This window comes from Propithecus coquereli, unplaced genomic scaffold (genome assembly GCF_000956105.1).
Source record: "Propithecus coquereli isolate 6110/MARCELLA unplaced genomic scaffold, Pcoq_1.0 Scaffold73, whole genome shotgun sequence".
Classification (NCBI taxonomy): domain Eukaryota; kingdom Metazoa; phylum Chordata; class Mammalia; order Primates; family Indriidae; genus Propithecus; species Propithecus coquereli.
This window is the reverse complement of record NW_012153396.1, coordinates 2,937,013-2,963,073: the sequence shown is the minus strand read 5'-3', so window position 1 is coordinate 2,963,073 and position 26,061 is coordinate 2,937,013. Positions and strand designations below refer to the sequence as shown.

General features: G+C 48.6%; 1 protein-coding gene across 1 annotated transcript in view; it reads right to left on the bottom strand.

The window, feature by feature from the left end:
• Nucleotides 1-16,253: 16,253 nt before the first annotated feature.
• BTRC (beta-transducin repeat containing E3 ubiquitin protein ligase) overlaps nucleotides 16,254-26,061 on the bottom strand; it is a 183,292-nt gene continuing 173,484 nt past the window's right edge. The window contains exons 13-14 of the mRNA XM_012661758.1: nucleotides 18,809-19,001; nucleotides 16,254-16,587 (exon numbers count right to left, since the gene is read on the bottom strand). Coding sequence (XP_012517212.1) covers nucleotides 18,840-19,001 — 162 coding nt within the window. The 3' untranslated portion in view covers nucleotides 16,254-16,587; nucleotides 18,809-18,839. The remainder of the gene's footprint in view (nucleotides 16,588-18,808; nucleotides 19,002-26,061) is intronic.

Here is a 26,061-nt window from a genome sequence, read left to right as displayed (position 1 = left end):
GGTGGGTACCGGGGAGGAGACTCGCGAACCCGGCTTCCAGGCTTCTCTTCGAGCTCGATGGTGGGGCTGGGGGTGGAAGGGTCCCGACTACGCTGCTGCAGCGCTATCCCCGCTCCCCTGGAGGAGGCGGCCCGATGGGGATGTGAGCACCGCGAGCCCTTCCGGAGAGTTGGTAACCCTCGCCATCACCCGGCAGGGGAGCGGACTGCGGATCCAGACTGGGGACCTTGGTGCGGAATCGAGCGGGACCTTCCTCCCCACATTCACCTCTGGTCAGGACTCTGTGCCTCAGTTTTCCCGTAGGGGAGTTCTGTCCTTGCTCCCGTAAGCTCTAAACTGAGCTACCAGGTGGGGTGGGATGACCGACTGAGCGGGAACCAGCACCTCCCAGACCCCCGCCCTTCCTCGCCAACCTTGTGCGAGAGCTCGGGGACAGGAGAAAGAGATGGGGAGAGGAGAAAAGAGTGAGCGATGGACGGAAAGGCAGCTCTGGAGAAGTCCAGGGGGAGAATGGAGGAGTTAGGGGAGAAGGGCCACGGTGGGTGGGCACGAAGAGGAGCCCAGCCCCCTGGGGGAAGCTCTCCCGAGATCGAGATCGGGTCGTCTGCGCCTCCTCCCGGGCTGTGTTGGGGACTGAGCTCTGCGCTGTATCCCGGGAACCATCCCTCCTCCCGTAGCCCCCCTCCAGCCGCCATGATTTATGGCTGGGCCAGGCCCGTCGACCTTGGACGGATAACTAATGACGGGTCAATAACGCTACAGAAAAAGTGAACTGGTAAGGGGAGGAGGGACGAGGCCCATTAGCCGGCCCATCCCTTTCCAGCCGGCATCTCCCTCTAATCTTGGTGCCTTTCACAGCAGTCTCCTTGCTGGGGGCTTCCCAAGGGCCTCTAGACAGGTCTGAGAGGTGATGGTTAACACAGCTGAAATCGCGAGAGGAGGCAGGGACCAGGACATTTTGGAAAGACCCAAAGTGGGTGCCATGAGGGTGAGGAAGACCGGCGGGGGTGTTTTGGGCATACACTCCCCTTACAGTCTGTAGCAGGAGAAAGTCACATTATTGGGAAGCCAAAGTTGGCAGGTGGAATCCCAGCCAGGCAGAAGGCAGGGCGCCCTTGGAGAAAAATAGGGAGGAACCCTCGCGCCCTCCATCTGCTCCACCTGGTTCCCTCCTCGGGCCCATCTCTGGGGTCCTCTGCCTCCTCCCACTCCAAGCTGCCTGAGGTTAGAGTATTTACTTTAGTCTTGCGGGGACACCCCATATTTGCCCTGTGTTCTTGCTTTTATGTGGGTTGTGCAAGGCAGAGGTCTGAGTCTCAACTCCTGTATGATCTGGTTCCCATTCGGAGTGGACCAAAGCCGTCTCCTCTCAGGAGTGCCAACCCCCTCCCCCTGTGTCAGGTTACCTGAGTCACCCCCTGGGCCCCTAGTCTATTTTCCACACCCCAGGGCCCCAGAGCCCTCTCGATGCTGACTCGATTTACTAGACTCCCCTGACCATCCGCGCAGCATCCGGGTGTGTTTCCATCCTATGGTCCCATTTCGTGGGTGAAGCACCTGAAGCTCAGAGAGAAGCAGTCAGCAGAAGGAGGAACTGGGACTTGAATTCAGGTCTTCTGGCTCCAAACGATAGCTCCTCTGCCATCCCACCACCCCAGGGCCTGGGCTTCCTCCTCTGTCTGCTTCTCCTTAACTCCTGTCCAGCTCTGTCGGCAAAGGACACACCCAATGAGAGTGCCACTGAGGCAAGGGCATTCTGCCCCCATATTAGACACAGGGTGACAGTAGAACCTTGGAGGAAGTGTGGGGCAATGGCAATGGGATAAGGAAACATATTCGGGCCTGCATGTACGTCTCATGGTGGGGACACTGGATGCCCCACGTGTATGTATGTGAATTCACTTATTCATTCAACGAACAGGTGAATTCATTTATTCATTCGACAAACAGGTACTGAGTGGCTGCCATGTGCCAGGCACTTGAGAAACAGGGGATCTTGTACTTTAGCAGGGGGAGTGCTTAGGATAGGTACGTTTGAGGGGCAGCCCTATTGGCGAGTGGTGGGGTGTGGCCTCACTGCAGAGCAGAAGTGAGTACAGGCAGAGGCAGAGTGAGTACGCAAGGCAGCAACACCCGCTTTGGGGATGGAGACTCGGATTCTTTACCCATCGCCTCAATCCCTCACTCTACTTCCAGCCTCTCCCATAACCCCCATCCCAAACCAAATTCACCTTCTCCCCCAAGCCTACTCCTTCTACTGGCTTCCTAGCTCAACCTGGAAACCTGAGAGGTCCACTGCGGCCCAGTGCAAAATGGAAATACAGGACTCTTTATTTAAAAAGTATAAAGAATTTCAAGACAGAGGCAGCACAGCATCCAACCACACATGGGGCTCTTCTAAGAGCAGGGCCCATGGACGGTGCAGGGCCCAGTGTGTGCAGTCAGCCTGCCTGGCACCTCCGGGCACTTACTTCCCCATTCATTGACTTCCTGGTCCTCTCCTTTCCTTTTCTATGTCTTTGGCTAGCTCAGGCCTCATGGGTCTCTCACATGGACCCGTCTCAACCTCCTTGATGGCTCTCTGGCCTCCAGCCGCCTGGTCCCAGTCTGCCTGAAAGGTCTCATTCCCACCACACTCACCCAACACCACTCACGTGGACTCCTGGCACCTTAGACTCCTTGGCCCCAAACACTCCCCATATTTTCCTGTTTCCGTACCTTTTGTTCAGGATTCAATTCCTCTAGAAAATTCACTCTTCCTTTAGCCACCTCCTCCAGGAAGACTCTCCTGATTTTCCAGTTGGAAATCTCACATCACAAACTAGGTATTTGGATCAAAGCACATATTACCTTCTGCTTTCACGCATAGCCATTGGCCCCCTCCTGGAAACTTAAAATTCTAGAAAATAGGGATGGTATTAAATTCGTCATTGTAACTGCCCCAGCATCTAGCTGACAGGTGCATGGTAGGGGCTCAGTTAACATTTGTTGATGCAGCTGTGGGCATCTTTTGCATGTGTGTGCGGGTGTGTCTGGACACTGAATTGTGTGCACAGAGCAGTTGTGTGCACGAATTGAAGATACATGGGTGCGGATCGCTGCGTGCGGCAGGATTTACGTTGGCGGGTGTACACCCGGATCTGGGTGGCAGATTATGCGCGTGCATGGCACAAAAGGATGTGTTTGTGATACCATGAGGTCGGGGTTGTGCCTGGACAAGAGCTGCAGGTGCGCCGTGTAAGGACACAGGCGTCTGGCGCGTGTGCAGGCCATGTGTGTGCACAGCTGCGTGTCCTGGCCGCAGGCAGGCCGGACGCCGGTGCGCCCCCTGCGCCTGCCGAGCGCACCGCTTTGTTCCTCCGCCGCGGGCGGCCGAGTGTTCTGGCTCCTCGGCCTGGGCGTCTCGGGCCCCGCCGTGATTGGCGGCCGGGTGGCAGCGTCTGGCCTCCCTCCGGGGCGGGCGGAGCCGGATCGGCTCCCGTTACCGGCGCAGGGTGGGTAGGGGTGGGGGTGGGGGGGCGCCAGGCCATCCATCTTCTGTTATTACAGCGTAATGGGGCTGCTCGGGCGCCCGCCCATTTGTCATCGGCCTCGTTCGCTGATAACGGGCATTTGTCATCACTTTCCTCTGCGCCAATGTCATCAGCGCCGCTGACAGCGGGGACGGGGGGGGTGTGCAGTGCATGAGCACAGGCGCGCACACATACACATAGACCTGCTGGACACACGCTCATGCACAAACACACATGCACATGAAACCTGAGGGGACACACTGATCCTAGGGGGACACACGTCCCTGTGCGTGGATCAAGGCTCGTTGGAGACGGACACACATGCAGACACACACTCAGAACAGCCTCATTTGTCAAGCAGATATTCCCAGCTGGAGATCCTCTTCCCCAGTCTAGGAGCCTTGTGTTGGGGGGTGGAGGGGGGTAGTTCCTGGTTAATGGAAGCTTGAGTGCAGGTGGCCCTCTGCCAGCTCCCTGTGTGTACACGTGTGACATCAGCCACCAACATTTATTGTGCCCCCCACAGACTGTACAGGCTTGTATGTGACTGTGTTTCATTGGCAGCCCAGGGACAGCAAAATGATCACACTCAGGCCTCCCAGACACAAGGATGTTGGAAGAGTCTGCAGGGCTGGGTGGTGGGGTGATACGTGGTGGTCCCCACAATGCCTTCCTCCCAACCCTCCAGAGACAGTGTAGCCTGAGAGTCACCCTTCCACTCCTGGCCCCACTCAGGCTCTGAGCCTAGGCTGATCTGCAGCGAGAGGGACTTAGGAAAGACTCCAGGAAGAACTTCCTGCCTAGACAGGGCGTGAAGGAGATTGGGGCAGAGATGCCACTGGTAGCCAAGGGGAGAGCTTGGAAGGGAAAGAAGATCACCCCTTGTCTATGTCTTATGCCCTCTGGGCTAGGTCAGGTACAGCCCACCTGGGGCATGGATATGCCTTCCTGATGATGCTGGATGTGTCTTCCTGATGCACATTCACTTCGGGATGGCAGAGGGGACTCCATTAGCTCTTATTAGAGAGAAAGAGAGAGACGATCCCCATCTCTCTGGTCCCTGGTTGTCTGGCACATATTATGTGCTCAATAAATAGCTGTTGAATGAATGATTGAAGACAGAGTGTATGGGGGGAGGTGGGGGTCCTCCTTGTCCCTCCCAGAATGGCCACCAGCCACTGGCCCAGATTTCATTTCATACCCTCCCCCTAACTCTCCTCCTCACTTCTGCAACCCCCCAAATTCCCCTTCTCCCCCAGCCTCTTCCTCCTGGGCTGAGGGGGAGGGGGTGGGGGGGGATGGTCCCCTGGCAGAGCAGGGCTCGCTTGTTCCTTGTAAATGAAGACCATAATTAACATTAAATTAAGGTAATACAAATGAAGGCAACATAGAGGCTGACAAGATGAGCGTTTGGGGAGGCAGTGGGGAGAAGTGATTCATATTTTTAATTTACTGTACGGATGGGCCGTGTGGCTGGGGAGCGGCAGCTCTCATGGAGGGGGTGTCGCCCTGTGATGTTTGCTGGGCTCCAAGCGAGCACACAATGACTATTAAACTCAACTGTCCATATAATGGGACAGATTCGACATGACGCCCACTGGAGCACCAGGAACCTGGTCGGCCAGGCTGTAAATCCTGCCCACACTGCACCCACCTGCCCACCTGCCCACCTAGCTGGCCTGGCCCAGGCCTAGGGCAGGGCAGACATGGTCTCAGGCCTGGGGCATCAAGGGGGCCAAGAAGGTCCAGGCCCCTGGCCCCAGCCGCGCCTGGGGGTGGGTGCACTGGAGGTCAGGTCTTGAACGTGCTGGGGGCGAGATGGGCCCTGGTATCCCCATCCCAGCCCAGAGCTCGGTGCCATGATGGGGCTGGAGCTTGTGGCCCCACACATGGTCCCTTCCAGGAATCGAACAGAAGACACTGATGTCCCATCTCAAAGAGGGGAATTAGTCATCGCTGTCGTCACTGTCATCATCACCACTCACATTTACCAAGCACCTACTGTGCACCAGCCCCCAAGCACTTCTAATCCATTGTCACCTCCCTGTGTCCTTGAGACCATCCTGTGAGGAAGATATTATCCTTATTTTACATGTGGGGACACTAAAGTTGAGACATGGGGAGTAACTTGGTCACAGAGCTTGTAAGTGTCCACTGCCCTGGGTCAAAAGAGTGCCCCACCCCACCCCTCCAAACCCTAGGGGCAAGCCCTTGATTCTGCATCAGGGAGGAAGGCGGCATCCCAGGTGCCCCTCGCCCCCGGGACCCTGAGGACTTAGACACGGAGCTCTCTGGGGACTTGGGGAGTGTGTGTGTGTGTGTGTGTGTGTGTGTGTGTGTGTGTGTACACATCCTCCCACCCTCACTCCAGCCAGAAGAAAGGTGCCAACAAATCCCAGGCAGGCAGGGAGGGATTCCTGCTTACTCACTCTGCAAACGGAGCTGAAAGACGCTCGTCCCTGGGATGAGAGACGCAAGTGTAATTTAGGTTTTGATATTATGAAAGTCTCGCTGCTCTAAAACAGCGGGGCACTCGGTGCCTCATTAATAAAGGATAAACTTGGAGTCTATTTACAAGGCGCTTTTTGGGGTTATTTACTCTCCAATACACATATGTAATGCTGCTCATACTTACCGCTAGGTACGGCTCATCCTTCCAGCCTGAGCTTCCACCCGGGGGAAAGGGTCCCTGTGGGGTGGAGAGGGTCACTGGGACAGAGGGGATGCTGAGAGGCCACCCTGGGCTGGGGGAGGCTCTGTGGGAAATGACAGGCCCCATGGAGGGAGGGGAGTCACAGGATTGTAGGGCTGGAAGTAAACAGGGCAGAAAGCGCACCCCATCTGCCTCCCTCCCACCCCCTTCCTGAAGCCCACTTGTGCTCACCAGCCCCCTTAAAGATAAGGTATTACAACTATTATGTATCCATAAAAATTTTAAAAAGATAAGGTACGGGCTAAACACCCCTGCTGGGCATTTGCCGCTTTCCCTCCCTGCACCCCCTGCCCCTGTGTCAGGCCAGGGCATGGCTGCCTCCCTCACCGGGACGCCCCCCCGACCAGATCCTGCGCACGCTGGGGAAGAGCCCCCACCTTCTGAAGGGTATGTCCTGTGCAGCGCTGTGCACCCTCGTCGTGGCCCTGCCCCCGATTCCGCGCCCGGCACAGCCTGGAGGTGGCAAGGTCTTCCTCGCACCAAGGTGCAGCCTGCCTCCCAGCTCCGTGTGCCCCGCAGCCCAGCCGCTGTGGGGGGCTCCGCACAGCTGCCCGGCCCCCTTTCCCGCAGTGCCGCGGCCCTAGCCTGGACTCCTCACTTAGCTGCAAGGCTGCGGTGGGTCTGGGCAGCCACGTTTTGCGGTAGGGTGCTCTGCTCATCTCCAGTTTATAAATGAGGGAACACCTAGAGGTTGGGGAACTCGCCCGGTATCGCACAGCCAGTAGGGAGCCAAGCTGGGGTTTTAACTGGGCTGGGCCTTTGTTGCTCCCCATGGGCCCCTTCGGCTGTGGCCTCTGGTGGGGAGCACGGATTTCCTCTCCCCGACTCACCCATTTGCTGAGTCACTGAACATCCACCACGTGCGGACTGGGGCTTGCACACATGGCCAGGCTGGGTGTGCGGGAAGCGGAGGCCCCTCCTTGGTCCGAGAGGCTGGTGAGTTCTCAGGCAGGCCTGGAGATAGGGCCGCCCCCACACGGCCCCACGCTGCGAGTTGCAGCGCTCTCTGTGTTTGTCAGCTCCTGTGGGTGAGCAGTGTGTGGCCCAGGGCCGAGTCTAGCGTGGTGCTGTGGTCTGTGTGTGTATGGGAGCAGGAGGGGCAACGTCAGGCCACCCCTAGCCTGGCCAGTTTGGACCAAGGAGACATCTGGTGGCCACTAGGAGACCTGCAGCCTTTTCGTAAGGAGCCCTGGGTGAAGGTACCAGGGTCTAACCAGTTCCTTGGAAACCCCCAGGGCCGCAAAAGGACACCATCACCCTTGGGGTAGAGCTCATGGCTGCTCCAGGCTTCAGTGCCTGGGATGCAGTGGGAAGATGGCCGGATCTTGCGTATCCCTCCCAGTCCCAAAGTTGGGGGAGAGCTGCCCTGGAGGGTGCTGGGCGGAGGGAGGACGGCAAGCAGGAGGACCCGATCCATCATCGTTGGTGAACAATGAGCCATCACCACCCTAATTAAAGATGTAATTACAGCAAATACATTCTGGGCTGCGAATGAATGACGGGTGGCAGGAAGGCACCTTGCGGCCCACAGTCAGGAGATGACGCTCCCTAAACTCCCCACTCTGAGCTGGGGAACCCTCCTCCCAGCACCCCCAGCTGGTTACAGGGTGCCCTGGTGCCTCCAGATAGGACGGCCTGAGCCGGGGCTGGGGCCTGGCTGGAGAAAGGAGGGTGGGAAGGAGGCTGCTGGCAGGGCTGAGAGGGCCTGGGCTGGTGTCTGTCTCAGGCAGGGGAGCAGGGCTGGGAAGAAGCAGGTACCTCTGTGACAGTTTATGGCTCTAAGCTGGATTTCAAGGTGCACCTGCTTGAGGTAACTGGGCCCCTGCCAAGGCCCTAGAGGGTGGGTGAGGCGCCAGGCCAAGGGGACTCAGCCTACAGACCCGTGACCATCGCAAAGCTCTGGTGGGCCACATGGGCTTTTTGGTTTGGCCCAGCCTTCGGGAACTGGGGCGGAGTCGGGTGGACTCTCCTGAGCGCTGGCGTGTCCTTAGCTGGAGGTTGGGGTACAGGCCAAGGGTCTGGCCACCTGACAGGAGGAGAGCTGGGCTCCTCTGGCCAACCTGGTTTCTGCCGTTCTCTCCTTCAGCAGGGTAGGCCCCCAGCCACCTCTTACCCACCGCTGCCGCCTGGGACCACATCTAAGGTCATGGCGACTGGTTGCCCCAAGGAGTCCTGGGGCTCAGGATGCTTCTTTCTCTCCTAAGAATGCCAAGGCCTGTTTGCCCGGGGACCCCCCTCCACTTACCCTCGGGGAATAGGCTACCCTGAGCACAGGGTCAGGTGACTCTGAGGCCAGCCTGCACTGGGACTATTCCAGGGCCAAGGCATGAAGGCCTGCCCTAATGGGGGGCTCGGTGGCCTCTGCCTCTTGGCCCTATCCGCTGTGGTGGCCCCTGGCCAGGTCCTTCAGGGTGCGTGGGCTGACCCCAGGGGAGAGAGGGCTGGGTGGGGAATGGCGGGAGCCCGGCCAGGCAGGCAGAGGGAGGGAGGGAAGGACACTGACAGCAGAACAAATGCTTGTAATTTTATAACCAATCGCGGCGTGTCCGTGGGGGGCCGTTTGGGCCTCCACTCAGGACCAATCAGCCTGACAGAGCTATGAGTCTGCCTGAGTGAATGTGAGCAGCCCCCCGCAATACCACTTACTGCAATCTCATTACCAGCCCAGCCCAAGCCCGGCCGGAGCTGTGAGGCTGCGGGGAAAGGGGAGCAGCACGGCCACAGAGAGCCAGGCCTGAGCCAGGGTGGGCCTGGGACCAGGAGGGCCACTGCGCCAGGCCTGGGAGACCCAGTGGCTCAGAGGGAGGGGCGATGGAGGCAGAGCCTCAGGAAACACCGCTTAGGAAGCGCCTACCAGGTGCTGAGCATTTAGGATCTGGACAGGGCACAAGCCCCTGCCCTCAAGGGGCTTGCAGTCTGCTCAGGGCAGATGGACAGATTACAGACGGACGGGCCCTGGGGAAAGTGGGGCTGAAGAGAAGTGACCAGAGGGCAAGGAGGAAGCTGAAGGACAAGGAAGGAGATGGGCGGAGTCCCAAAGCCAAGCTGGCACTGGGCAAGGGGCTGGAAGGAGAGAGTAAGGAAGAGAGGGAGGGGAACCAGAGAACCCTCCAGACTGTGTGTAGAGCCTGGTAGAATCCGGGCAGGGAGCAGGGGACAGAGAGAGAAATGCCCACCCACGGGAGGAGAGCAGGGCGGCTGGGGGAGGGGCAGCTGGCCAGTGGTGATATTAAAGGACTGCCTTGCTGGATATCTGGCTCTGGGGATGGCTATGTGCCCATTAGTCTCTCTAATTGTCAAAAATCTAATTTAGTGTCTGGAGCCGGGGCTGGCCTCAGGTTAAATGGAGGGAGGCAGGCCTCGCCATAAATCCGCCCGCCTGGCGTGGGCTGGTGCTAATTCTGCAGTTAAGTGAGGGGGTGAGGAGGGCACAAGATGGGACAGGCAGGGCTCTGGAGAAGGGGGTCCCTGAGTGACACTGCATGCCAGCCCCCATGTACTAGGTCATAGCGAGGCCCTCCTCTCTTGCGGCGGAAGGGGGCTTGCCTAGGGGTCTCATTTGGACCATTCAGGGGAAGTGCCTCAAATGTGACCAGAAGAGTCTCTCAAGGGTCTGCGTGGCTGGGATTATAAAACCGTCAGTCCCTCGTCCCCCTGGACGTACTCAGGTTTCTAAATGGGCTCTGCTCTTGCAAGGTGACTGGTGGAAAAGGCACATTTCCTACATAAAATCATGAGCCTTTGATGAGGAAGGGGGCATGGAGACTCATACTATGTGACTAAGTGACTGGTCATCACCTAGCAGTTCGCTGGGGATGGCCTCAGTGATGAGACAGAGCACGCCCCGCTGGGCTGCCCAGCCTCTCCTTCCTGGGGACCTGGACAGCCGCTGAGGGCAGCCCGTGGCCTGCGGTGGTGGTGGGGCTCTCCAACCTGGGCTTGGCAATCTCACTCCCCTCAGAGCTGCTAATCGAAAGCAAGGGGTGTGGCAGGTGCAGCGGGAGCGGGTGGGGGACTGAGAGGCCTCCCTGAGAGGCTCTGCTTCCATGGGGGACGGAGGGGAAAACAATTTCTCCTGGCTGCAGCTCCATCTCACCAGGCACCCACGCGGCCTCTCCCGCTGCTAACAAAGTGCCTTTAATTAGCAGCCTAATAAAATGCTCTTAATTGGCAAGAGCCAATCAAGAAGAGGGGTCTCCTCCCCCTAGTCACTGCTGATGGTGGCACAGCTATAGGGTTAAAGGGGAGAGGGATTCTAGACCCAGCTTGGGGTTAGGAAGCAGTGGCTACAGAGGTGAGTCTTCCCAGGGCGTGCCAGAGCCCCACCCTTCCTGGGGGAAGAGCTCTGACACTGGGTTTAAGGTGAGGTCCATAAACCCTTAGGCTCAGCCTCTGCTCAATTCTGTGCTCAGGAGGCCAGGTGGTGAGGGACATAGCTGAGCAGGTGCTAGCGGCCCCAGTGGTCTCTCCTGACTTCTACCTCCCTGCCTTCGCTCTCTAGGGCGCTGCCTGTTCATAGCTGCTGGGGAGGAGACTTCAGTGTGGTCTTGGGCAACGTGGGTCCCTTTTCTTGCTCCTAAGTTTCCTCATCTCCCAAAGGCTGGGTGTACCTGATGCTCTGACATTCTAGCTAGAGCAGGGATAGTTCTGCATAGGGGCCCTGATGTTGACCACAGTTTAAGATTGCTCTAAGGACCAGTGGAGTCCAGACAGTGAGACACAGGCTGATGGAAGCCGGCCTGGTCAAGTGGGGAGTAATACCAAAAGCCCACAGGTCTAAGAGCTTTTACTATTCTAAGCTTCTAAGACAAGGATGGGTCAATTTTGAGAAGGGTCCCGTTGGTGACACTAGAGAGGGGGTGGGAAGAGGATGAAGGGCGAAGAGCCCTTCTGTCATTGCCTGCAACCTTGTGCTTACCTCCCTAGGTTTGGTCTAAGAAGGGAGGTAGGGAGGGTTCACTTAGGAGCAGCAATGTTATCCCCCAGATGGCCAACGGTGCCTTCATTCTCACAGCTTGTTGGAGTCTCCCTGAAATTGCTCCTGGATGTAAGCTCACCTGTCTATAAACCGAACAAGTGGGATGCATGGGAAACCCAAATTTTCTTACTGTTGAGGGGCAGAGAGAAACTCAAATTTTGGGCTCAGGTTGGGTTGGCTATGGTGATCAATTTGAAAATTAGACATCATCACTTTGGATTCAATTTAATTTGACATGGAGGCCATGTGCCATGGCTCACGCCTGTAATCCGAGCACTCTGAGAGGCTGGGTGGGAGGATCGCCTGAGCTCAGGAGTTAGAGACCAGCCTGAGCAAGAGTGAGACCCCATCTCTACCAAAAATAGAAAAACTAGACAGGCGTTGTGGCACGGGCATGTAGGCCCAGCTCCTCGGGAGGCTGAGGCAAGAGGATAGTTTAAGCCCAGAGGTTAGAGGTTGCAGTGAGCTATGATAACATCACTGCACTCTATCCGGGGCAACAAAGCAAGACTGTCTCCAGAGGGAGGAAAAAAAAAATCGACATGGACTAGGACTTGTATGCCAGGGACCCTGTACTTACCTATTCATGTCATCTAGCCCTGACCTCTCTCAAGCTGGTTTTCTCATGTCAGACTATCTTGAAATGTATTAAATCTGTGTACTCTCTCCTCCCTCAATTTGCATATTAAAAAACGTTATTGTCCTGTTGATGTTGGGCCAAAGAGACAAGACACTTAGAAAATTCACTTTAATCTTATATTTGTAATTTAAGTTACTTTTTTCTGAACAGTTAAAAAAACCAAAACACACTCTATTACCATGATCCTAGGCTGTGAACATATTGGTACATTGACTACACATCACCATAACATAATCACAAAAGTCAAAGCAGTCAGTACTTAAGAGGCTAGAGAACAAAGAACTGAACCAACCTAAAGTTCTCAGGGAAGCTCACAATTGTCGCCAGGCCTGTTCCCGTAGCTGGAGTCCACCGGCCACCCCTCAGATCAGTCTGAGTTGGGCTTGAGTGATCACTGATTTGGGAAGGTGCTAGTTTCCTTGGTACCCAGAGGTCTGACCTCCTAGTTGGTCTTCCCCTTCAGTGTCCAAGAAGGGGAAGCGTTAGGAGGGGAGGTAATACTTTACAATACTATTTACTGTACTGATCCTTAATAAAACACACACAGCCAATATGGAGCTAAGAGAGCCAGCTGGGCTGGTTGGAAAGCACATATTTCAGATGTCATCTGCCTCCAGGAAATTTCAGATCATACGTACTCAACTTCCAACAGAATGGGTTTCTAGGTATCAATGCAGTATGTTCCACCGAAATTAGGCAACCATAATCATGCTCTTTTGATTTCTCTCCTTGGCTCCAAGGATTCTGACATCACAAATGAACTACAGGTGAAGATAACAACAAGCAAAACTCAGTCTTATTCCCTTAAGACATGGCTGTCTTTCCAGAACTATGCTGAGATTGTGGTTAAAGTACGGGGCTCTGGTCTGTCAGTGATCAGCTGTGTGGATGAAGCCCAGGGAGATCAACTCAGGCTGTAGCCACTGGGTGCACTTGAAAGTCTGCTGAAATCCAAATGGGGAAGGAGATCCGAAGTGCAGATTCAAGTGATGTGGTAAGTGTGACCGTCAAAGAATGTGATGGTCACAGGAGGTGGGTACCTAAGCATCCCATTTTCTACCTGTAAGTACTTTGGATTACTCCAGAATCCAGCTTACAGTCCGGTCCTCAGGGCTGCACTATTCTGGGTTGGACTGCTTCACTTCAGAGGGTATCGACATCTAAGGCAAAAGGAAGATGCTAAGGAGGTCAACAATATCAAGGTATCTAATCCAATTCTAGGAAATAAAAAAAAAAAAAAAAAAAGAAAGCCCTAATAATTCCCTATCCTCCCTCTACCCTAAGCCCTTTGTCTCCACACACCATCAAGTGCTAAACAAGGAGTGGACCAACCACAGGTTCAGACCAAGGGATGGTACTAGGAGTCAGTAAAGGAAGAGTGCATTTTTTTTCCTGCAGCTTTAGATTGTACAAAATAAAAAAAGATTGTTCTTACTCAAGCAAAAACCAGAATGATTTGGGGGTCTCAGGGTCTTTTCCAGTTCAGAAACAAGTTATGAGGGCCGGACTTTATTACTTGTCAATAGAGTTCCAAAGAGAATCTGTCTCTGAAGGAGACACCAAAAAGAATTTGGCTAAGGGACAAGTGTAAAAGGCCTCCCATACATAATTCACGTCCACTTTCAAATTGCACATAAGAAAGGAAAAAGATGTTTTCAGCAGTGAAATACACACACGTGCAGCAAAGCATGCTGGTCTTGTCCAAGCAGCCCCAGTGTGAACCAAGAGGTCACATGTGTCCACAACAGGTGTAGGTGCATGCACACGCTCCTCACCCACTTCAAAGGGGTCTCAGCCTTCTTTACGAGAGGTTCTTTCAGGCCCTACATTGAGAAGTGAATTTTAGTGAGAAGAGACTAATCTACAATTGGGACATTTCATTTCAGAGCCAAGGGACACCTTCAGCTCCTTTTCTACCATTCCTTTAAATGTGTTGAGACTTTCTTTGCTTCTTTTCTTTTTAAAAAGGTCAAACTTTACATTTATTCTAGCCCAGTAGGGGCTTAGTAATAATCAATTCCCACTGAAATCACGCAGAGATGGTTAAGTGGGGTTTACCTTCTCTGGAAATGAACTTCTACTTACCTGATTATTTCTTCTACAATGAACTAGTAAATGACCCCCAGAGCTGAGAAATGTGAACGATTCAAGTTTTTCAGACCACTTAACTTCATTCCCATTTCCATCAGCAGCAGAGAGGACAACTTGGAGAATATCCTCAACTGAGCTAATGGCTCCACATCTGTGGGGTCCACCCTTGATCTCATTTATAACGTACTGGACAAGTTTCAAAATGGTCTTAGAAACAATATACCTTCAACTGAACCTAGATGGAAGAGCGAAACCCCAGGCACTGATAAATATTCAACAGCTCCCACTTTCGAACAGCAGCATATAAGAGAAGGGCTAGTATAGTTATGGCTATTGGACAATATTTTGAGACAGCTTGAAACTGATGCCTCTTTCATGTCTGACCTGTGTGTTTTTCAGGGCTGACAGCCCTCTACCTTCATCTGTAGCAAAATCCTTAACCAATCAAAAAGCCATTAATAGTCAACACAATAGACGAGGAACCCTGATAGCGGCTAAGTAGAAAACATTTCTCTGTAGTATTTGGATAGCTGAGAAGGGAATTATACTGAAAATATTTCTCAGGCAACAACATAACACTACATTGGGAAATATTTTCTGAACACAATCTGGAACTAAAAGCTTAAAAGTACTCATAAGCAGGAAAGGGAAAAGGTAAAATGCATATGCATAACCTGCTTCTCAATATGTAGTAACAACATTCAGTCTAGACCCATTTTGGGAGAGCGTTACCTTCTTGCAAATCAGAAGGAAAAGTGAAGGGGCTTCTCTCTCCCCGCTCCCCTCTGCTGAGCTAATGGTAGCCTGGCTTTAGGTCACTTGCAACTGGCCCTCACTTTGCTGTTTTTATAGCAGCGGGTTAAAAAGTGGCTTTCTTAAACTCAGCTACTTTGATTAGGATCGAAAACAATGGCTTGACTGCTCAGCTTCCAAGGGAAATGTGTATCATGGCCTCAGGGTGTTGGCCAGGCCTGCCCGTGACACCCAAGATGGCTTGTGCAGATCCACGCGTGCTGGGGAAACAAGCTGGGTGTGCATTAATAGTACTTCCTGTGCTCTCAGGTCGGTGTGGCACAAGTGTCCTTGTACCTGAAGCCCGCTGGCTTGGAAGCCCACACAGCTGCCTTCCAAGTGGCCAGGTGAGCCTGGCCCTTGCTGAGGTCCACTTGTTCATGTTTACCAACTGCCAGAGAAATTTTATTGGTTGGGGAGAGTGAAGAGCAAAATAAGTCCAGGAGGAGGAAGAAAAGAAAGAGAAGGCAGTTTCTGCCCCATTAATAAACCCTGTGTGCCAAACTTCACCCTGATCCTCTCTCTCAGGCCGCTTTGCCCTTTTGCACATAATCAGGTGTGGGCGAAGCAGAGGGAAGGTTCTGTGGTGCAAGGATGAGATGGTTAGATTAATTTTTGAGAGATGATACTTACTGGCCTAAATGAAAAAGAAAATCAGTTTTTACTCCTGACCATCTCTTAAGCTACTCCAATTGTGGTCTTGGCAACATACAGGCGCCTGGGTGTGCACAGGCCCTGATGAGGAAATCTAAGATGGGAACCATTACGCAGAATGCACCGAGCGACTGGCTCTGGCCATTTCAAACCTTTCCGTAGGCTGAGCCTTACCAGTGATTTAAGATGAAGTACAATGCTTTTTATTACACACCTAATTGTTAATGAGAGGAAATGCAATCAGCAACTCCTTTCCACACTCTACATGGAATCGAGGAGACTGCTGAGTCCAGAAAAGATGCAGCCACTGATTGAGCCCAGGAAATTTCTCCCCCCACCACCCCCACCTTTGGCGGAAGGAAGAAGGACAAGAGAGAAGAGTTGCAAATATGATGAGAGTATCATGTCCAAGAATCCACTGTTGCCACGGAGTCACTTGCAGCAAAAGCCTGGGTTTGGAATTTTGGCTGAACAGTATTTAACTCTTCCAAGTGCTGCATTTTCTAGCTGATCTGCCTCATGCTAACTGAGGACACTCTCTTCACATAGTTTCTTCTCAGGTGGAGTAGAGAAACAGGTTGGGGGGTGGTTGGGAGGGTAGCAGGAAAGAGGGACAGAAACAGAGAAAGAGAAGGGAGGCAGGAGGCCCAGATCTTCCGGTGTGTGTATTCTTGTTTTCTTTCCTTGCCCTGGAGGTCATACAGAGAGAGCTCTGTCTCCTCCTAAGCATAGTGAGGCTGGGCAGCTCTGGCCAGGGAGACACTGGGTGCTGTCTGGATTGAAGCTGTATACACCTCTCCCCTAGAAGTGGGTCTCTCCCAGTAGCCTATACGGGGAAACTAGTTCTTCTGCTTAATGGCAAAGCAAGAGAGATTCTGGCAAAACACTAAATATATTTATAAGTCATCTTTGTCTGGAACCAAATGGGGAAAAAATAGGTGCAGAGGGGAAAAGATGAGGGGAGGTGAGGTTTAAAAGTTCCAATCATTCACGAAAGATAGAAGACATCTTCTGGTAGCAGCACTGAAGCAGTCAGCCGTGCTGAGTAGACTGTCCTGGGCCGACTGCAGACCAACTGTGTCCCCACGGGAGTCTCAAAGCCCTGCTCCTCAGCTAGTCCGGGGAAACCGGGTAGTAGTTTGGTTGTTACTGTTGTTGCTCGTCCTGGTGTTGGCAGATATGTTAAATACCGCAACTTTAATGAGTCCTGTGTGAAAACAGAGCAAACAGTCATTAGCCCCTTTCCCTGTATTTCTCACCTGCTCTAAAGAGGAAAAGAACATTCACTTAGTTGCCAACTGGAAAAAAGGCTTAGGGTTCTTCCTAACACCTGCTCTCTGTCCATGCCATGCAGGAGCTTCGGTCAAAGGCTACGTGGCCTAATAAGGGGACTTAGACAAAAGGCATGGCTCCCTGACATGCTCAGGGCTGTGCTGTTCAAACTAAGTGATGTCTTGAAGCTAAAGTGACCACAGTTGGTATAGCTTTCACCTGCTCCCTGGAATGGCAGAGCAGGACGGGGTGGCTAAGGGTGCTCTACCCCAAGTAGCCATAAAAATAGTGGTGCCATTAACAGAAGTGGGGGAGTTGTGGGAAGCTGGCCTGGCTGTGTGGCTGAGGGGGGCAGTCTGACTGAGGATGGGAGCACCAGAAGTGCTCCCGGTACCTTCAAGGATAGATATGGAGATGACAGCTGGTCATGTGGCCTGGAGAGTAACGCAGAGGTAGAACCGGAGATGGAAATGTGAGCGTCATCTACATTGAGATGAGAGCTGATGCTGTGGGAAGAGATTCGGCAAGCTTATTCCCAAGGAGGGGAGCTTAGATAAGGAAGAAAAGCCATCTCAGGGGATGTCTATGTTTTAGGAATGAGGGGGGAAGGAGACACAAACAATCAGAGAGCCAGGAAGAATAGTAAAAATGGCAAAATGCCATAGAAGTCTAAAGAAGAGAGCATTTTGGCAAAAGAGGACATAGGTATGTGGTGATTACAATATTGATAATAATGAACACTTTTTACTGGGGGCAGGTTATGTGCTAGGCATTGTGCTGAGCACTAACAATTTTCCATACAGTATCTCCGTGCAGCCCTCACACGAGCTCTGTGAGTAGGTACTGCAGGCTCTGGGAAGCTCCCTGTCCAAGGGCACACAGCCGATGTGACTTGGCTCAGGAGGCTGAGGAGCAAGGAAGCAACATGTCTTCTGTGAGAGCAGGGGATGCTGAGGCGAGCCCAGATGGGTGTGAACCACCGCCCCCAGCAGGAACACCGCAAAAAAGAGGTGCAGAAAAGTGTAATGAACGTGTACTGCCACGAGAGCTAAGTCAAGTGTGGGAAATGAGAAATCCTAACACCATCGACGTGCACCAGTAGCTAGTATAGCTTTCCCCAAACTAGTGATAACCTAGTGTGTGTGAACTAGTCAGGACACTAGGTATGACCTGAATATGCTGTAATGTGTACAGACAACCTGGGCACTTTTAGAACCTTCCCCTATTTGAGTGAGAGGTTCAAGACCTAAGTGGAAGGTACACTGGGTTCTCACCAACTTCAGAGCTACTTCTGAGGTCAAAAGACAGGACTTCATCTTGGAGGGGGTGGAGAGTGGGGATAAGGACGAAAAAGCTACTTTTTATAACTGAATGATACTAACAAGGCAGAGCTGCCAAGATGTCAGTGTGAAATTTCACCAAGAGATATTTCCATTCACACATTAGATGATCTACTTGGCTTAAAGGGTGTCTCTATGGTGTGTGTGGTCTTGGTTTTTGTTTTTGGATACAGAGTCTCACTCTACTGCCTGGGCTATAGTGCCGTGGCATCATCATGGCTCACAGCAACCTCAAACTCCTGGCTCCAGTGATCCCCCTGCCTCAGCCTCCAGAGTAGCTGGGACTATAGGTGTGTGCCATAATTCTCACGCACTAATTTTTCTATTTTTTGCAGAGACGGGGTCTCGTTCTTGTTCAGGATGGTTTTGAACTCCTGGCCTCAAGTGATCCTCCCGCCTTGTCCTCCCAGAGTGCTAGGATTACAGGCTTGAGCCACCGGCCCGGCTTCTATCGCGGCTATTATTTGATCTGGGAACCACAAAATCATAGGCTTTTGGATCATTACAGTACTTAGTTTTCAAACTGATTTAAATCTCATTTTATTTTCATAACAATCCTACCAGATGACTAGGGCAGGAATGATTAGTGCTACCACACAAGTGGGATCCCAGAATCATCTAGAAATAAGGCTGGCTACCTTGGTGACAGGCACTACCCACTGTGGCAGCTCCAGCCCTGTCTCACGTTGTCTGCTTCCTCTGCTTTACAGGACTTGGTGAGTTGAAGGGCATGAGAAAGCTCCATGAATTCGCAACAGCTTACTCCCAGTATTCCATCTCCTATGTACAGTGCTATGTACATAACTCTTTCCATACCTGGGCAAGTATGAGGTCAGTGTATGGTTATTTATCTGGAGATGTAGGTGTATGTTCGAGAAGGGGAGCGGGGAGGTTCTGCTTGGGCAGCTGGATCATTTAAGAAGTCCCAGATGAGGATTGTGTCATCATGTGAACTGCTGACAATCTGGAATTCATCAAACTGGAGTCGGAAAACTCTTCCAGAATGCTCCTAAAGCAGCAGAAACAAAAAGAGTAAGAGTTTGAACTACTCAAAATCAGAAGGACATAAATTCAGCAACATGTCAAAAGGAGTCTATGGAAAGGCGATGGTGTGCTATTAATTTTTTTCTCTACCATTTAGTAGTTTTAAAAATATACAGAGAAAACGTACTTTGGTTAAAGGTAGGATGAAAAAGTCAAATATTAGGCAGCAGTAAACAATGTAACATTCTTTGCCCAAAACATGTTAAATAGCATGCTACTTTCTCACTGCCAACTCTCCTTGGCTTAGGCTGAATGAAAGAAGGACCTCCCTGGCCTTCTCTCTCTGTGTCTCTAAGTTCCTTCTACAATCAGAGGCCAAGGGCTGGTGAGCAGTAAATGTGCTGATAAATATTTATCAACCAAACTTCCCCAATTTGTAAAACCACTGGTAGACTTTCATGGCATAAAAATCCTTACCACAGCCAGTTTCAAGCTACCCATGCTTGAAACCAGCTTGTAAAATTCATGAGTATCTAACAGTTGGCTCTGATAAGAGGGTATCAGCCTGTTCTAGAGTAAACAACTGGCAATAACCACCACCCCAATCAAGATGTAGAATGTTTCCAGTATCCTGGAAAGTAATCTCACAACCCCTACCAGTCAATGTTACCATTATTAATTCATTTAGTCTGTTCCTGGATTTCATATAAACACACTCATACAGTATGTATTCTTTTATTTCTGGCTTCTTTTGCTCAACATTGTATCTGTAAGATTCCTTTCTACATATACAACAGTAGTTCATTCTTTTTTATTACTGGTTAATATTCCGATGTATGAACATACTATAATTCTCTTGTTGGTGGACATATGGGCCGATTATAGGTTTTGGCTATTGTAAGTAAAGTCGCTGTGAACATTTAGGTACACATCTTTTGATGGATATATGCACCCATTTCACCTAGGAGTAGAAATGCTGGGCCATGGAGTAGGTGTCTATTAGTTTTTTTTTTTAATGGAAACAGGGTCTCGCTCTGCTGCCAGGGATAGAATGCAGTGGTGTCATCATAGCTCACTGCAACCTCAAATTCCTAGGCTCAAGTGACCTGCATGCACAGACAGGCACTATAGGCATGTACCACCACCCCTGCCTAATTTTTCTGTTTTTTGTAGAGATGTGGTCTCATTCTTGCTCAGGCTGGTCTCGAACTCCTGAGCTCAAGCGATCCTCCAGCCTCGGCCTCCCAGAGTACTAGGATTACAGGTGTGAGCCACCACGCCCAGCCTCTATTACCCTTCTAATTTGCATTTTTAAAAATGAAGTTGAGGAAGTTCCTCTCTGTTCCGAGTTTGCAAGGTTTTTTGTTTTTTTTTTTTAATCATGAATGGGTATTGGATTTTGTCAAATGGTTTTACTGCATATATTGATACAATCATGTGGATTTGTCTTCTTCAGCCTGTTGATGTGATGAATTATACTAATTGATTTCTGAATGCTGAACCAGCCTTGCATACCTAGAACAAATCTCATTTGGTTGACAGTGTACAATTCTTTTTAACACATTGTTGGATTTGATTTGTTAATATTTTGCTGAGGATTTTGTTTTAAATTTAAGAGTTACTTCATTTTACTGGCACATTACTATCTATTTATTTATTTAGAGACAAGGTATTGCTCTGCTGCCCAGGCTGGAGTGCAGTGGTATGACCATAGCTCACTGCAACCTTGAACTCCTGGGCTCAAGTAATCCTCCTGCCTCAGCCTCCCATGTAGCTGAAACTACAGGCACATGTCACCATGTCTGGTTAATTTTTTTTTTTTTTTTGTAGAGACACATTCTTGCTGTGTTGCCCAGGCTGGTCTTAAACTCCTGGCCTCAAGTAGTCTTCCCCAAATGCTGGGATTACAGGTGTGAGCCACTGCAACTGGCCAGCTCCTTACTTTGAATTTAATTTGCTCTTCTTTTAGTTTTCACAAGTGGAAGTTTAGATTACTGATCTTAGATTTTTCTTCTTTTCTAATATGTATACTCATTCAGTACTATAAATTTCCCTCAAGTACTGTTTTCACTGTATCCCACAAATTTTGATAAGTTGTATTTTCATTTTAATTTATTTTAAAATACTTCTCAATTTCTCTTGAGATTTCTTCCTTGACCCATGTGTTACTTAGAAGTATATTGTATAACTTTCCACATATTTGGGGATTTTCCAGTGTTACTGAATTCTACTCTGACCTAAGAGCATACACTGCATGATTTCTATTTTTAAAAATTTGTTAAACTGTATTTTATGTCCCAGGCTGTGGTCTATTCTGGTGAATGTTCCATGGGAGTTTAAGAAGACTGTGTATTCTGCTGTTGTTGCATGAAGCATTCTATAGATGTCAATTATATCCAGTTGATTGATGGTGCTGCTGAGTTCAACTATTTTCTTACTGATTTTGTTGCCTGCTAGATCTGTCCATTACTGATAGGGGGTGAAGTCTCCAACTGTAATAGTGGACTCATCTGTTTTTCCTCGGAGTTCTATCAGATTTTTGCCTCATGTGTCATGATACTCTGTTGTTAGATGCTTACACATTAAGGATTGTTATGTCTTGTTGGAGAATTGGCCCCTTTATCATTATGCAACTTTATCCTTCATAATATTACTTGCTCTGAAGTCTGCTCTGTCTTAAATCAATATAGCTACTCTAGTTTTCTTCTGATGAGTATTAGTCTGCTATATTCGTTTGCTAGGGTTGCCATAACAAAGTACCACACACTGGGTGGCTTAAAAAACATACATTTATTTCCTAAGGAGTCATCAGGGTTGGTTTTCATTCTGAGGTTTCTCCCCTTGGCTTGTAGATGGCCATCTTCTCCCTTTATCTCCACATGGCCTTCCCTCGGCGTGTCTTAATCTCCTCTTCTTCTAAGGACACCAGTCATATTGATTTAGGGCCTTCCCTAATGACCATATTTAACCTTAATTATCTTGTTTTATTTTTTATAGAGGGGGGTCTTGTTATGTTGCTCAGGTTGGTCTCCAACTCCTGGGCTTAAGTACCCAGGTACCTGGGTCTAGAAGGTGTGCTTCACTGTGCCCAGCTTAGTCACTTCTTTGAAGCCCCTATCTCCAAATATAAGCCACATTTTGAGGTAGTGGGAGCTTAAGACCTCAACATATAAATCTTAGGTGGGCACAGTTCAGCCCATAACATATGGTACATCTCTCTCTAACCATTTATGTTATATTACATTATAATCTATATGTGTCTTTAAAGTAGGTTTCTTATAGACAACATATAGCTCAGTCTTGTTCTTTGATTTACTCTGACAAACTTGGTTTTTAAATCTGAAGCAGGAAAAGAAAGAAAACCAAAGAAAACCATACCAAGATACATCATAATAAAATTGCTGAAAAGCAGTGATAAAGAGAAAATCTTAAAAGCAGCCAGAGGAAAAAGATACATTATGTATAGAGGGATGATGATAAATGCCTTCAAACTTCTTGTCAGAAACCGAGACAGAAGAAAATGGACAACAGCATTTTTTTTTTTTTTGAGACAAGGTCTTGCCTTGTTGCCCTGGCTAGAGTGCAGTGGCGTCATCATAGCTCACTGCAACCTCAAACTCTTGAGCTGAAGTGATCCTCCCTCCTTGGCCTTCCGAAGTGCTGGGATTACAGGCATGAGCCACTGTGCCTACCATGGAATGGCACCATTGAAGTGCTGAAAGATGCTGTCAACCTAGAATTTGTTAGCCAGCAAAAATATCTTTCAAAAATGAAGGCAAAATAAAAATCTTTACAGACAAATAATAGCTGAAAGTATTTGTCACTAGTACACCTGAATATATAAAATATTAAAGTAAGTTCTTTAAGCAGAGGAAATGATATCCAATGGAAACATGGATTTATACAAAGGAATGGAAGGCAACAGAAAAGGTAAAATGCATGCATAAAAATAATCTTTTTTTCCATTTAAAAATTTCTTTAAAGGATAGTCGATTGTTTAAAGCAAAAATAACAATGTATTGTGGAGATTATAATATACGTAGAACTAAAATCTGTAACAATAATAGCACACAGGATGAGAAAGGGAGAAATGGAAGTATAGTGTTTGAAATTTCTTACATAATACACAAAGTGATGTGATATTATTTGATAGTAGATTATAATAAATTAAAGATACATATTGTAAAGCTTAGATCACATCCCCACAAAATAGAGAGATATAACTAATAACCTAAAAATAGGGATAAATCAAACTCCTAAAAAAAGACCAGGAAAACAGGGGGGAAAAAGAGAACAAAAGGGAAAAATAGAAAATAAACAGCATCACGATAAATTTAAACACAGTCACATCAAAATTACATTAAATGTGAATGGTCCAAACAAGCCAATTAAAGGCAGAGATGGTCAGACTGGATTAAAAAAACAAGGCCCAACTATATGAGAAATTCATTTTAAATATAAAGACACAGGTATGTAAACAGTAAAAGAATATAATAAAATATACCATAAAACGCTAATCATAAAAAGGAGATTTTATATATAATGTCAAAGTTTTTATTTCCCAAATACTATAAAAATTAAAGAGAAACATTTCATGTTAAAAAGGTCGGTACATCACTAAGACATCATTATCCTAAGTGTGCATGAACCCAGTAAAACAGCTGAAAAATACATGAAGCAAAAGCTGTCAGAACTGAAAGGAGAAATACACAAATTTAGAATTATAGTGGGACACATCAAAATTCCTCTCTCAATAATTAGTAAAGCAAATAGAAAATCATGCCAGGCATGGTGGCATGTACCTGCAATCTCAACTACTTGAGTGGCTGAGGCGGGAGGATCCCTTGAGCCCGAGTTTGAGACCAGCCTGAGACCCTATCTCAAAAACAAACTAATAGAAAGTGACTAAGCATACAGAACACCTGAACATTATAAACCCATTTAACTTAATTGACATTTTTTGGGACGAGAGTTATCTCTAACCACGTTTATAGCTTCAAATGTATATACTAAAAAGAAAGGTCCAAAATCAATGATCTAAGTTTCCACCTTAAGAAGCTAGAAAAAGAAGAAAAATCAATGAAAAAGAAAAAGGGAACATGACTCAGATTCTACAGACATTAAAATCAAAATAAGGGAATATGATTAATAACTTTATTTCAATAAAGTTGACAACTTAGATGAAATGGCCAAATTGCTTGAAAGACGAAGTAGTAAAACAGACTCCAGGCTGGGCGCGGTGGCTCACGCCTGTAATCCTAGCACTCTGGGAGGCCAAGGTGGAAGGATCGCTTGAGCTCAGGAGTTTAAGACCAGCCTGAGCAAGAGCGAGACCCCATCTCTACTAAAAATAGAAAAATTAGTCAGGTGTCCTGGTGTGCGCCTGTAGTCCCAGCTATTTGGGAGGTTGAGACAGGAGGATTGCTTGAGCCCAAGAGTTTGAGGTTGCAGTTAGCTATGATGACACCACTGCATCAAGCCTGGGCAACAGAGCAAGACCCTGTCTCAAAAATGAAATGAAACAAAAAAAACTGACTCCTGAAGAAACATTAAATCTGAACAGTACTGTATCTATTAAATAAATTGAATTTGTAATTAAATTCAATTACACAAAGAAAATTCCAGACGCAGACATTTCATTGGTGAATGCTATCGAACATTTAAAGAAGATAATGTCATATCTTACATGCAAACTCTTTCAGCAAATAGAGGAAGGAACACTTCCAAAATAATTTTAAAAGGCCAACATTATCAGGATAGTCAACCAGAGACATCAGAAAAAAAAAGCAACAAATCAGTACCCTCAGGAACACAGACACAAATCCTTAAAAAGATAATAACAAAGTGAATTCAACAACATATAAAAAGGATTATACACCATGAACAACTAGGGTTTATACCAGCAATGCAAAGACTTTAACACTAAAAAATCAATATAATGCACTAATTAACAGAATCAAAGTGAAAAACCATATGATAATCTAAGTGAGTGCAGATAAAGCATTGAACAAAATCCAACATCGATTCCTAATAAAAACTCTCAACAGAAAGGAACTTCCAATCCCGATAGTATCTATGAAAAACCTATAGCTGACATACATCTATACACACACACACACACACACATATATAAAATGGTGACAGATTTAATGTCTTTTGCCCAAGATCATGGAGAAGAAAAGGACATTCACTCTTACCAATTCTTTTTAACATTGTACTGGAGGTCCTAGCCAGAGCAATAAAACAAGAAAGAGAAATAAAAGGTACACAGATTGGAAAAGAAGTAAAAGTCTATTTCTACATATTTGCAATGAACAATCAGAAATCAAGGTTTAAAAATACCAATTCCAATAGCATTAAAAATATGAAAGGATAAATCTGACAAAAGACATGCAAGACCTTCACACTGAAAGCTACTACATTGCTGAGAAATTTAAAAAGACCTAAACTAATGGAGAGACTATATTCAAATACTCAATATTTTGGGGAAGTCAGTACTCTTCAAATTGATCTAGAGTCAACAAAATTCCTATAAAAATCCCAGCAGACTTTCTTTGGGTTGAAATTAGCAAACTGATTTTTTAAATTCACATGAAAATTCAAAGGACTCAAAAAACATGACAGGCTGGGCGCGGTGGCTCACACCTGTAATCCTAGCTCTCTGGGAGGCCGAGGCGGGCGGATTGTTTGAGTTCAGGAGTTCGAAACCAGCCTGAGCAAGAGCGAGACCCCGTCTCTACTAAAAATAGAAAGAAATTAATTGGACAACTAAAAATATATAGAAAAAATTAGCCGGGCATGGTGGCGCATGCCTGTAGTCCCAGCTACTCGGGAGACTGAGGCAGAAGGATTGCTTGAGCCCAGGAGTGTGAGGTTGCTGTGAGCTAGGCTGATGCCATGGCCACTCACTCTAGCCCAGGCAACAAAGTGAGACTGTGTCTCAGGAAAAAAAAAAAAAAAAAAAGAGAGAGACAAAAAGATCAATGGAACAGAATACAGTTTAAAAGTAGACTTACACACATATGGTTGATTGATTTTTGAAAAAGCTGCAAAGGCAATTTACAGGAAAAAGGACAGTCTTTTGA